At 36.9% G+C, this 12,309-nt stretch overlaps 1 protein-coding gene across 15 annotated transcripts in view; it reads right to left on the reverse strand.

The window, feature by feature from the left end:
• The window catches only part of MAP3K4 (mitogen-activated protein kinase kinase kinase 4), an 89,557-nt gene that overhangs the window by 40,171 nt on the left and 37,077 nt on the right, over window positions 1-12,309 (reverse strand). For 14 of the 15 annotated variants that reach the window (XR_005858704.2, XM_046939188.1, XM_015284321.4 and 11 more), the window contains one exon: window positions 3,398-4,779. Coding sequence is in view for 14 of the 15 variants with exons in the window: in XM_046939188.1 (XP_046795144.1) it covers window positions 3,398-4,779 (1,382 nt within the window). In the remaining variant the exon portion in view is untranslated. Of the gene's footprint in view, window positions 1-3,397; window positions 4,780-8,613; window positions 8,740-12,309 lie in introns of all 15 variants that reach the window. The other variant, XM_046939191.1, reaches the window with a different exon arrangement.

Below are 12,309 nucleotides of genomic sequence, written 5' to 3' on the forward strand. Positions count from 1 at the left end.
AGATACACAGAACATCTACAGCTTTTGTTTTCCAACTGTCTTATATTAAATAACACATTATAAAGTAATACAATTTTCACAGAAGTGTCACTAGCTAAGCTGAACAAAACTTGTAAAATAATATGCTCTGAATTTTGGTAGATATAACAACTTGAAAATGCAATTTTAAAAGGAAGGTGGAAAAAGAGATCAAGCTGCTTTTTGCCATTATTAAACTTATTTTTTCTTTTAAATGAAATGACATTTCTTCTTAGTGATAATAATTGAAAAAATCTGAACTGTACACTCTAGGTATCTAAATTATATGTCTTCCGATAATACTCTATGAAAAACTGCACATGTAGTCATTGTGGGTTTTAATCTAGGAATAAAATGTATATCTCAACATGTGTGCAGATCTTAGAGATAACAACATATCGTACATAATATAAGATTTGTTTAAGATTAAGTCCATTTTATTCCAATTCTTATTTCATAGCTGCTAAGTATGAATATCTTTTATTGCTATATTAAATATAATTAGCATTTTCTAGGTTTTTCTTCAATGCTAAATTTAAAAAACATCACTTCAAAGGAAAGGAAAACATCAGAAGTAAGGTCACATTCCACAGTGAGGCCTACAAAGATTTAAAATTTTTAATGCATAGGCATTTTTAAGCTCCTTATTTAAGAGAATTTTTCTTAGAAGTTTATTATTTTACACTTAGACATTTCTTACATTTATGCCTGAAATACTGCACGAGCTCTCCTTTCTCGGAAGAGCCACACAGAATTACAGGTACAGAAAAAGTCCATTTCTTAGTGTATTTATTTTTTCAATTTAATTTAGTTTCTCAGTTGACACAGGGGATGGGATAGCACATTCATTACAGTCTAATGTTAGAACAAAATGTTATGAGCTGCAGATTCTCACGTGGTTTATAAACCACTAGCTCATTATGCAGATAGCAAACCTGCATGAGTGGGGATTTCTTCTACATCTAGCTTAGCTGAAGTCTAATCACTAGTTGATCAGCTTCTTAAGAGGCATATTAATGTCTTCGTTGTATTAAATATCTTTTACATAAATCTTCTGAAGAACAGCACAAGCGATAAAGGCTTTTATACAAGAGACTTTCATTAATAATAAATAATGAAGATGCTTCACCTCTACAGAATAATAAAATATTTGAGAAATACAATGCTCATAGTGATGCAAGTGCAGTGTTGGAAAAATCTAGCTATTATAAAAGATATTAAAGAACTAATCACAAGTAATGACACAAAAGTGAATAAGTGTGCTATTTCACTTCCTAACATTAGGACATCAGCACATGACATTAGGACATTTAACCTTCTGTTGTTCAGCTTGTCTCATCTTAATCTTCAACAGGTCCAATGTCAACTACTCTCAAGTTCCTATGCTTCTTTAAAGCAAACAAATGAAAAACAGAAAACAAAAAACCCAAGCCATTTATTAAGACCCTGCATAAAATCAGAAAGCGCAGCCAGTTGAATAAGCAACGAACAGGATGCAATGGCTTTAAATAACGTTCTAATAAAACAACTTTTTTAATTTTGTAAACAATAAAAAACAATAGCCATTTTCTTTAAGAATCAAATTATAAAACTTCTCCATGAAACACTCCATAGCACCTAAGCCTTGCTAAAATATCAAATTGTAATTATGAGGAATGAAACTTGTACCTTAAAACCTCTAAAAACACCCATCTGTATAAGCATTTGTGTATACTTAAGATGAAATTACCATTAATCTACTAATTTCTACTTTTAAAGTACTGCCAGTTGCAAAGACCATTCAAAACTACCAGAAACCTCTCTTCTATTTCAGTGTGACATCGCCTTTTGTGACAGCGGGTACCACACTTCTGACAAATACCATTTTCTCTTTTTTTATCGCCTTCCTTTAATTTTGGAGCAGGAAAGTTTATGACTTATTAATGTTCAACTTCAGTCATGACATCATTTCTTAAAAGAGAATAATAGTCCAAAGAAAATTGAATAATTACAGAAAATGAACACTAGAAGTCATTAAAATAGAGAAGGAGAGAAAAAAGATCATCCTTACATCTTATACAAATCAACCATTGTTAAATTACTAAATGGTTTACTTCTGTGACTCTTCAACAAAGACTACAGTTACTGGTGTTTCATTAACTTGTTTTAAGAACCCTTAAGTCAAGATGTTTAAGATATTTAGCAATTTCAAAAATACGCTCAAAATAACTCTCAATCCCTCCAAATTATTGTATATTTCCTTTCTTTTTTAAAGATAGTTCAGCCTACACATTAAGCTAAACTTGCCACCTAAGTATTATATGGGTTTTAGTTTGTTTACTGTAGCAGACACCTGCAAGTTTTGCTTACGCAGATGACTCTTCAAAGGTCCCAACCTGTTTTAATCCAAACTTCCTAAAGCATTCCTAGAGTTGAAACCAATTAGAGAACAAAAATGGAATAGCTCTGTTATTTACAGTAATCTCTACGTCAGCAAAAGCATAAATAAAAACATTTTTAAAATCCACTTACTTTATATTTATAAATTCAGCTATCCTCAAAAACAACCTCTAAGGGAGTTAAGGATTCCTGTTTCTTTTGCAAATGTGACAGTCACACCTAGAGATAAGTAATGTGTTTCACACCACATACAATATCCATATTGGAATGGGAACGTTAGCTAAGAAAACCTTATCCAGGTTAGGGCCCAGACTTTGCCACGTCATCAAGGAGGACAAATAATCCTATTAATTGTTCCTAACACAGAATTGCCCAAAAGTTAGATGACAGTTCAAGAAACTGTATTCTGCCACAAGTTACCACATGAAACTTAGGCTACTGTCCTTCATTTACTGCTTATCCCATCATTTTATTAACACTCAATTATTCTTTAATAAGAATATAGCATCATACAAAGAAAAAAATAAATAAATAAAGAGGTAGTTGAAAAAGGCAGCATGCTAACATGACATGCTTTGATAGATTTCAAGAAAGTCCATTTACTTATCCAGCCTGGCCTCAAGCATAATGCACCACCACAGTATTTCATTCATTTAGGTAACGGAAAAAAACAAACCAAAACAATAATTATGTTTCGATAAAGGATGCCGTGCAGAGAGACATCCAGAATTGAAGAGAAGTAAGAAGTATCACTTTCATAGCTAAGTTGTTCTGATTCGCAGCTTTGGCTGTTAGGAAATTTTATGAGCTTCACACATTCTAATTCAGGTCAAATAACAGATTTGCTTCAGCAGAAGTAGAATAGGGCTTTTAATCATAATATACATTATCTTCCAAAACCAGAAAAGCAATCAGTACTTCTGTATGGCTCTAATTCCTCCAGTTTCAGTTAAAAACAATACTGTAGGTGGAGACACCCATTTACACAACAACAACCTACCTCCAGCGGGCAATCACTCCTTACCAACGCCATACGAGCCCTTTGCAATGAACCATGCATTAGCTTGTGCAGTCTTAAAATTAGCTTCCTCAACCCCATTTGCTTCAGTGCTTTGTCTACAAACGGCCTGTAAATAGAAGTCAAACAGTGTTTGCTGCAGCCTGCCTCAGCACTGCATTCTGGAATAATCCAAGAGGCAGAGTCATCCCCAGATTCAAGCCTATCAAGCTTCCTTGAAAAATGGTCCTGAAAGTCGAAATTTGGCTGATTAGTAAAATTGTTCTTGATGGCTTGTCTAAGTTCCTCAACATTCTCCTCAGAGATTTGTTCTTCGCCATCGCTCTCCTCTGTGCATGTTCCTGAGGATTCCTTTACTTCAGTTTCCCTATCAACTCCTTCATCCTCTGGATCATCGTCCTTAGACGGTCGAGGAGAAGGAATTTCAAACACTGGCCAGCCAATGTCAGAGAGATTTTTGATGCCCAAAACAGTCCCCATAATCCTTAGCTTTTGATTTAAGTCTTTTGTAATGTTCAACCACAGACAGAGTGCCTGCACTCTGTCCTGGAAGTCTTTTGCAGCATACTTTTCATAGTCCTTTTGAAGAGCCTGCAGAGATGGATAAAGTGCTTCTATATACTCTAGCAGTTCCATTATTCGCTTTACTTGCTCAAATGAGATTCGCTGGCGATGGAGGTGTTCGTGGTAACTTGAGTAACCCAAAGCACTGGTTCCATGTGTTGCTTTGCAAACTCCTTCTCCTGACGTACCATTGAGACTGGCTCCATTTTTTACATAGGAGAAGCTTCCATAGTTCACTTTGAATGTAAGGATTTCATTGATAATATCAGGGATAGCTTGACGGGCTGCATAGAGATAAAGGTCTTGGTCATTAATACTCCGGCCAGCATGCCAAGCTTGCAGCTCTAGCCAGATCAGTTCATTGGATCGGTTCAGCCAGACAGAAGAGGTGCTTTCCTGTCCTCTTTGCTCCCTGTCCTTTTTTTTCGAGACTGAGGTAAGTTTTAACAAAAGCCGCAGCGTTTCAAAGAATTTTAAGCGGTCCGCTGGGCAATCAGTCCTAGAAGTCTGGCGTGCAGTTCTGGAGATTGGCATGGGCACAGAGACTGGAAGCTTAGCATTGCTACAGCCAAGGCTGAGGTAAGGCTTATTGAGATCAACATCTGGAATTGTTTTTTTTGGCAGAGACCCGCCAACTGAGTCTAACATAAACGAGCACTGCACATTTTTCTTGTGATCTCGTTCTGTCGTCCTTAGGGTGTCACGCATTTTTTTCCCTTGCTTATAGCTGTGCTCCTCCACGTTCTCAATGGTTTTCCCATTGTCTTTATGCACGGATTGAGGTGGTATACTCATCTTTTCTGTAATAAAAGAAAAAAGAGAAAGAATCTGACTAAACCAACAAGAAAATGCATCATTCAATCAGCTTCCAATCATATTTCTTGGGCGTGCATATAACATTTCCTAATACCAGTAAAACAAAAAAGGCAGGGACAGAAGTAAAATGAAGTCTTGTTAATTACCATTAGTAAAACAGAATCAATAGTAATACCAAAGGATTTTTTTCCTCCTCTTATTTTACCTCTTATGTAGAAAGGACCTCAAGAGAATTTTCATCATCCTGATTATGTCATCTACAGAGAACTGAGTACGATCAAGAAGAAAAGAATGTTTCCAAAATTAAAAGTACAAGTATGGATCATTGTTTCTCTAAATGAGATCCACTGGAAGAAAAGCATCCCACACAGCTGATGACTAGCAGCATGAGCCTCCAGCCTTCAGCAGCTGGACTACAAGACAGGTGGTGGAAAAAAAAATTGCCTCTAGCTACGTGAAATTTAGAATTCTGTTTTAAGCATTATTTAATCTTTCTAATTTAGTCTGCAATCTGAGTTTAAAAACCAGAAAGCAATCCTTGCTGAAAAAGCTTTCAAGTTCACCTCTAACACTGAAGGCTTGGCAAGGTAAGACAAACAAGTACACAGACACTCCCATGAAATGTGTGTTCTCCTCCTCTTTTTCAAGTGTTCTGGGACCCCCTGAAAAGTATGCCCTCTCAGTTTCCAAGCAAAGCACATCTGGAAGTTCATGCTGCCGGGTGTTCTTGTTGGAGAAGGAGTTCTCATCAGGTGATACAGAACGACCCTTCAATCAAGTGCAGGAAAACACACCCAGAACAAATTCCGACATTTGTTAACATATCTCTTTGGAGACTTACAGAGAATTACCAACTAAATCCACATTTCATCAGAGCTTCCTAGGTTAAAGGAAAAACCCTAAATAAATCAGGCATTCTGCCAAAGGATCACACTCAAGATAAGGTTTACTGCTTAAGACACTAACTTTTATCAGTCCAATAGGTAATTTGGAAACTCAGACAAGTTTTTGGCATACTAACGCCTTCTGAGGTCTAAAATAAAAGAAAGAATCTTCAAATAAATTTGAAAATAAATCATTACAGAGTTTTTCTATTTCACATCTATTTCACTCTTCTTTCCTTATCTCTAAGCTATTGCAGTAACCCCATCAGGCAACTTATTAGCAAAAACAAGGGATTAGTAAAAATAGAGCATTAAAAACACAATAGATTACTCTTTATCTGATCTTCTCTTCAGTTATCTTCCCCTCCAGCTTCTATTCTCCATCTTCCTAATCCCCAATCAACTCCTGGTCTATCTACCCATCTGTTCCTGCCACACCTCAAACTATTCAAACCCCTTTCGCTGGCAATTAACTTTTCATCCCGTTCTGCAGGATCTTTGCATATACTTTCACTTCTCACAGTTCTGGCTCGCATGCCTCCTACAGGTTGACAGCTTCGTTCTCTAAATCCCCTACACCCAACAGTTAGGAGCACAAAAATGTTTCTCAGTCTTCTAGTCCAGGACATGAACAAAACAGAGAATGTTGCAGAGATGATGTTCAAATTTCTGGAAAGTTTCTGCTTGAAGATCCAAGCTTGCTTAAGTCTGCCAAACTCCTATGGTACACATGAATGGCTTCTTTTATCTGTATTTTAATCACACACTCACAAGAGTTTATATATATAACAACTAACCTATTGCTTGGAAACAGCATTTCACTAAATCTTTTCCTTCGAAGGATTAGCTCAGAAAGGTATCTTGATAAGGAATATTGCCAAACCTTAATCTTACAATCTTAAATAGTCATTACAAACCACATTTTCAGCTGTTAATGAGCTATAAGCAAGTTAATAATGGTGTGACTTGCCACATTGTTTCCTTCCATTCCTCATATCTAGAAAAAAAGTAATTTAATTGTTGCCAGAGATGTACCATACCCCCACAGGATTGTGGTAGGCCACAATGTGTATAATAGCACTTCATTCTGAAAAAGAAGAAAATATCTTCTGAAGGATATAAGAAAGAAAGGAAAAACACAAAGCCGCAGAAGAGGACAGAATGAAGATCCTGGTTCTCACTGAAAGACTAAATAAGAAAAATAATTGGAGAGCAGAAGAGTCAACAGGGCTGTTACCTGTACTTTAAAACCACCAACTGTATCGCAATAAAAACTGAAAGTTTGGCATAGAAAAAGTAGGGAGAAGGAGAAGGAGAAAAGAATTTCAAGGTTATGTCAAATTATTGCCTTTCTAGAAAACTTAATCATACTTTTAATTCCAGCCAAGTACTTTTCTCGAGAACGCGAACTAAATCGCGCTTTTCAAACAAATACTCATTGAAAGTTGCTGCTCAGTTTCAGGCCTAAGTACATGGACTCAGAAATTGTACTGAGAATTGCAATAAAAGTAATGTGGAACTCTACTTTCAAAACAGACATTTCTATTAAATAACCCTATTGACAGGGAGTGGGGAGCAGGTAGCATATCAGATTAACCACACAAAGGCTAAAGCAAGAATAACTCTGGGGATAATTTATTTCTATATGCAAAATACTTAGAAGAAGCATAACAGTCTACAAGGCTATTGGTATTTCATTTAGATACCATCTGATTTGTTTATAAATTTGGAATTTGGAATGTTATAACAGGTCTACGAGGGCAAATACAGAAGTGATCAGTAAAGCACTTTTAAAGCATTGAACTGTACTCTGCATGCACTTTGAACACTTTTATCTGTTTTATAATACATGCTGGAACTGAGAAACTTTACAGTATTAAGTATATGTCATCATAAATCCAGAATCAAACATAATTCAAGATTTTTAGCACAGGAACTTCTCTCTGCAAATACCAAGTTTAGTAATAACTTTTACAGTACTCTCATTTCAGGCATTTGTGTGTCTTTCTCTCAATAGCTACCAAGTACAACAGCTGACAACACACAAAGAATGCAAGCACAGTTATGCTCCTGGAAATGGAAAGCTGTCAGCTATGAAATTTGCTGCCATTGATTCTACATTTATCTACTCAAACACTCTGTGTGTTGGACAGCAGCATCAAATTCTTGCTGGTTGCTAACTACTGATACTAGCCAGCACCAGTCCAAGACTGAGAGCACTGCTAAGCATATTAGCTTGCATTCCACATCACAACTGGTGCTGCTACAAGGAGACAATAGCACAAAAAGCTACAACAAAGCAGCAAGAACACATGCTCTGCATTTGCAGGAAAGGAGGATGATGAAGGCAATTAGCAGAGATGAAACACACCACAACCAAACCTCTCAAACTCAGAAGCAGATTAGAAACAGATTGACTTAACAGCACTTTGATATTAAAAATGTTGGTAACCAGGTAAAATAAATTAAATCACTTACTGAACTTACATTTTAGTTACCACAGCTTCTAAATCACTTAATTTTATATTTTTAACATGTTATTCTCCTTTTATATTCATCTTCAGTTTCCCATCCCAACAGAACACAAAAAGAAAAATAAGTTAATGTGACTAGGAGACATCTAAAATGCTTTAATACTTGAATATTCATCAATCCTAACAAAGCCCTCGCACAATAAACCACAAATGGTTTCAAAATACTCTAATGTTTTCGCATAAACAAATGCTAATGACTTGAATATATCTGACAATTGTGCAATAAATGTTAAAGTCAGTGGTACAACTGAGTGAGTTTCTACTAGAAATTTTAGTTCTATATCACAGGTACGACTTAACTTGTACAGCAAGTTAAGTTATACTAACTTAAGTTTTTCAGCTGCCATTACTTCTAACGCTGGATGAGGCAGGGAGGCTTTATGACTACATGACAACTAACCTGGGGGGAATGGAGGGGCACATTAGAGTCTGGAATCTTAAAGACTTCACTCAAAAAATGAAAATAAAAAAAATAATCAGCTGATCAAACGATGAAAATAGGAATCCTCCTCTTCTTTAAGTCAGTCTGAAATGCAACGAAGTAGTAAGGATACTTCTTAGTATACTGTTCCTCTTGCAGGAACACTAATGTGCACACTCTTGCTAACACCTTATGTGGAATGCTATTTAACATACAGCACTAATTTTTATACCCTTCATTAAGAGAGACAATATAAGCTGCATCCAGGAACACATCACAGTATATAAATAAGCAGCAACTTGAATTAAAAAAATGACACACAGCCAAAATTCCTTTGAGTACTGAGTACATTCCCATTGTATGAATCACAGTCGTAACAGAAATCACGTAGGTGGCTGCAGTCAGCTTCTGCCTCTTCCCCTGAGCCTGCACAGGCTCCCTGCAGTTAGAAGCTGATGTTGAGAAGTCCTTCCAGAACAAAGGGAGATAAGAACTAACAGCTTCCCTACAGAATAAACGTATGGGTTCAGCTGAATCAATGCAGACTGTGGTGTAGCTGTAAAGAAAAGACAAAGAAATTGTGTTTGGGACCCTATTCATCTAGAACAGCTGATGACTAGAAGTTCATGTGTGCACAGGAACAGGATCTGCGTCAGAAAAAAAACAAAAGATACAAGAGTAAACAGCATCCAAAAGCAATTATTGCCCATCCAAAGTGACAGATCCTTGTTCCTCTATTTAGCTTCTGATTATAGCATTCAGCTTCTGCCAATGAGTATACACTACCATGGTTCCAGTGTCTCATGTACTATCAAGCACAAAATGAGGCCATTCAAAGATGTGAAACTGCATCATTCCCTCAAAATGTTACGCATTTACATAATCTCAACTTAAAATACTCTTACTTATAATTCTCATAACTTTAGTAATTCTTGTTTCTCCTTTCACAGACAACTTCTGCTCTGTAGTTCTGTACCACCACAGTTTTCACATAATTTCCCATCACTTGTACCACGTGAGACAGACTTTTTGCATATCTCAATTTCATGAATTCTCCAATTCATTTCAAGCTAGAACACAAACATCTGCCCTACCCTTGATCTGTGACTATGGTTGAATATCTGTGACTATTTTCAGCATGTAATTTGCTTTCTTACTGTGAGATAATTGCTATAAGTGACTTGGAAATTAAGGCACAGCACCGTTTGCCAGGATACAAAAGCAGAGTGCAACTGGTATGGATGGTATCCATTCCACAGAAGTTCCCTAGGTGTTAGCAATATCAGGGAGCTCAATGAGCTGACTTTAAAAGGAATGGCATGGACGGTGGAGCAGACTGAAGATGCCATGGCCAGGTTCTGTGACAGACATGAACTTGACGGTACTACAGAAATGATAAGATGCATATTTGCTCCGTTGGGCCAACAGTCTGCCATCTCTTGACAAAGTGCCATCCTTTGGGTGAACTATGCTCATTATATGCTCACTGCAATACCAGAACACATTTCTACCTGTCTTCAAGGAGTGACCTCTTCTCACTGAGCCTGTGCTCTTTATTTTTTAGCCTATTTCTTTAAAAGTGGGGTGAGATAATTACACACCAGCCATAAACAAAGGTATATAAGATAAAGTCACTCAAGTTCCACCTGAAAAATAAGAAATAGTACAAAAATGGCTTAAAAGAGGGGGGATGTCAGGGAAGATATTATTCGATGTCAGACAAGGAGCATCTCTGATTTCTGGGATCAGTAAACAGGCCGAGTCTCTCTTTCCCCCATAGGGATGCCTACTGGATAAACTCACACACTCAGTTATACTGAGTGCTTCCCAAGGAAACTTAGAAATCTCTGAGTTGTTTATAACTTAATGCATTTGTACTCAGATGTATTATTCATGTTCTTGGTTAACCTCATATGCTTTGCAGTGTATTTATCACCAGCAATTCAAAAGAACCAGTAATCTGTTGCTTTAATAAACTGCACTATTCATTAATCTAGCCGTGAGCACTCTTAGCCTGGGCACAGCCCAAACTCTTAAAGAGTGGTCATGGGAGCCCATACAGACGTCGCTAGACGAATTGGGCAGCATGCTATTTCTGAATCCGTAATCGTGGTATTTCTTTAATAAACTGCACTATTCACTAATCTAGCCGTGAGCGTTCTTAGTCTGGGTGTGGCCCAAACTCTTTTAAGAGTGGCTGTGGGAGCCCATTTGAATGCCGCTAGACTAACTGGGTAGTGCCCTCATATACTGAACATCCCCAGCCTTACCGTGCCGGATTAGGCGTTACTCAGAATCTAAGCTCAGCCACTCCCAGCCCTTCTGATATCTGAGGACAAGTTTGGAATGCATGGGGGTTTGCTTTCTTCCAAATTATGTTGTTCTTCAACGTGACACTTATTCTGAAGCATTAGAGGATGGTAGTTCAGTGAGACACTTTACCACTGCTTTCAGTCTCCCATTAAGAGAAATCACCGAAGTACCTTCCAATCAAGGTAACTCTACTTAGATAAATAACAAAAACCTCAATTTCATTTATTTTCCTGGAAAGAAAGTAACCTCTCCACTAACTATATGCTTTATCTTTTTTTTTTTCCCCCTCCTTAAACAAGTGCACAGAATTCTGAAATACATGTTGTTCTAAGCCTTAGTTTGCCCTAAAAACTCCTCCTTATTTTTTGGATTCTATAAACCTTGGTACTTTATAGTATATACATCCTATCCGTTTTGCTGTTTCTATGCAGTGAGTCATTTTCAACTTACTGGAGGACAGAAAACCATTTAAAAGATACAGATATAAAGTTGCAAAAGAACAGAGAATCCCATTCTTACATTAAAGCATAGGGATCTCATGTGGTTAGGAGTCAAACTGACTTTGTTTTTTTCCCCTACAGAAACAGAAAGGAGGTGAAGAAAACCCATGATTTAAAGTGTTAACATTCCAATGTCTTTATTCAAGATTCAATTCCCACTTGCTGGATTTTCATACCTAAAGATAAATAATATTTGCCCAGATACACAGTTTCTTGAAGGCTAAGTTTGTCTAATGTGGTTGTAGAATTTTTTTTATATACACAATTGCTGACTCTCTGGATGTGCCCAACTCAGATTTAAAGAGAACTCTATAATATTACAACTTGTGAAGCACCTGAGAAATAGAAGACTGAAAATGCATAATCTACAATACCTGTAATGCCTGGAATTTGGCAGTCTCATTACCTAGACAATAAGTCTTGGAGAAGAACAGATACATAAGATCTCACACTTACTTATCAGATTTTACTATCAGCTCCTCTGTTTCCAAGCTTTCTCCTAATAAAGAGCAGCACCTACTTAAGTTTCCTTATATTTCAAGCACCACTGCCCATTAAGAGCCTTGTGCCCCAACACAGAGGCCCTTCTTAGCTTCATCCAAGAAAGCACTCCGGTTCACCTCCAGTGACCTTGAAAACATGAGTTTAATAAATACGTACAGTGAGTATAAGATCATTTATAAGAAATAGATAATACTCAATCCAGTGTTGATTTCATCTATGACAACGGTATCTTCCTCCTAAGTTAAACAAAGAAAATCTTCATAGGGTGGATCATTACATAGAAAACTTAATAAAGACATTTTTTAGAACTGGCCACCATCCTATAAGCTGCATGTAAATGCTGCAGTTACAGAGGAGA

Source organism: Gallus gallus, chromosome 3, assembly GCF_016699485.2.
Source record: "Gallus gallus isolate bGalGal1 chromosome 3, bGalGal1.mat.broiler.GRCg7b, whole genome shotgun sequence".
Classification (NCBI taxonomy): domain Eukaryota; kingdom Metazoa; phylum Chordata; class Aves; order Galliformes; family Phasianidae; genus Gallus; species Gallus gallus.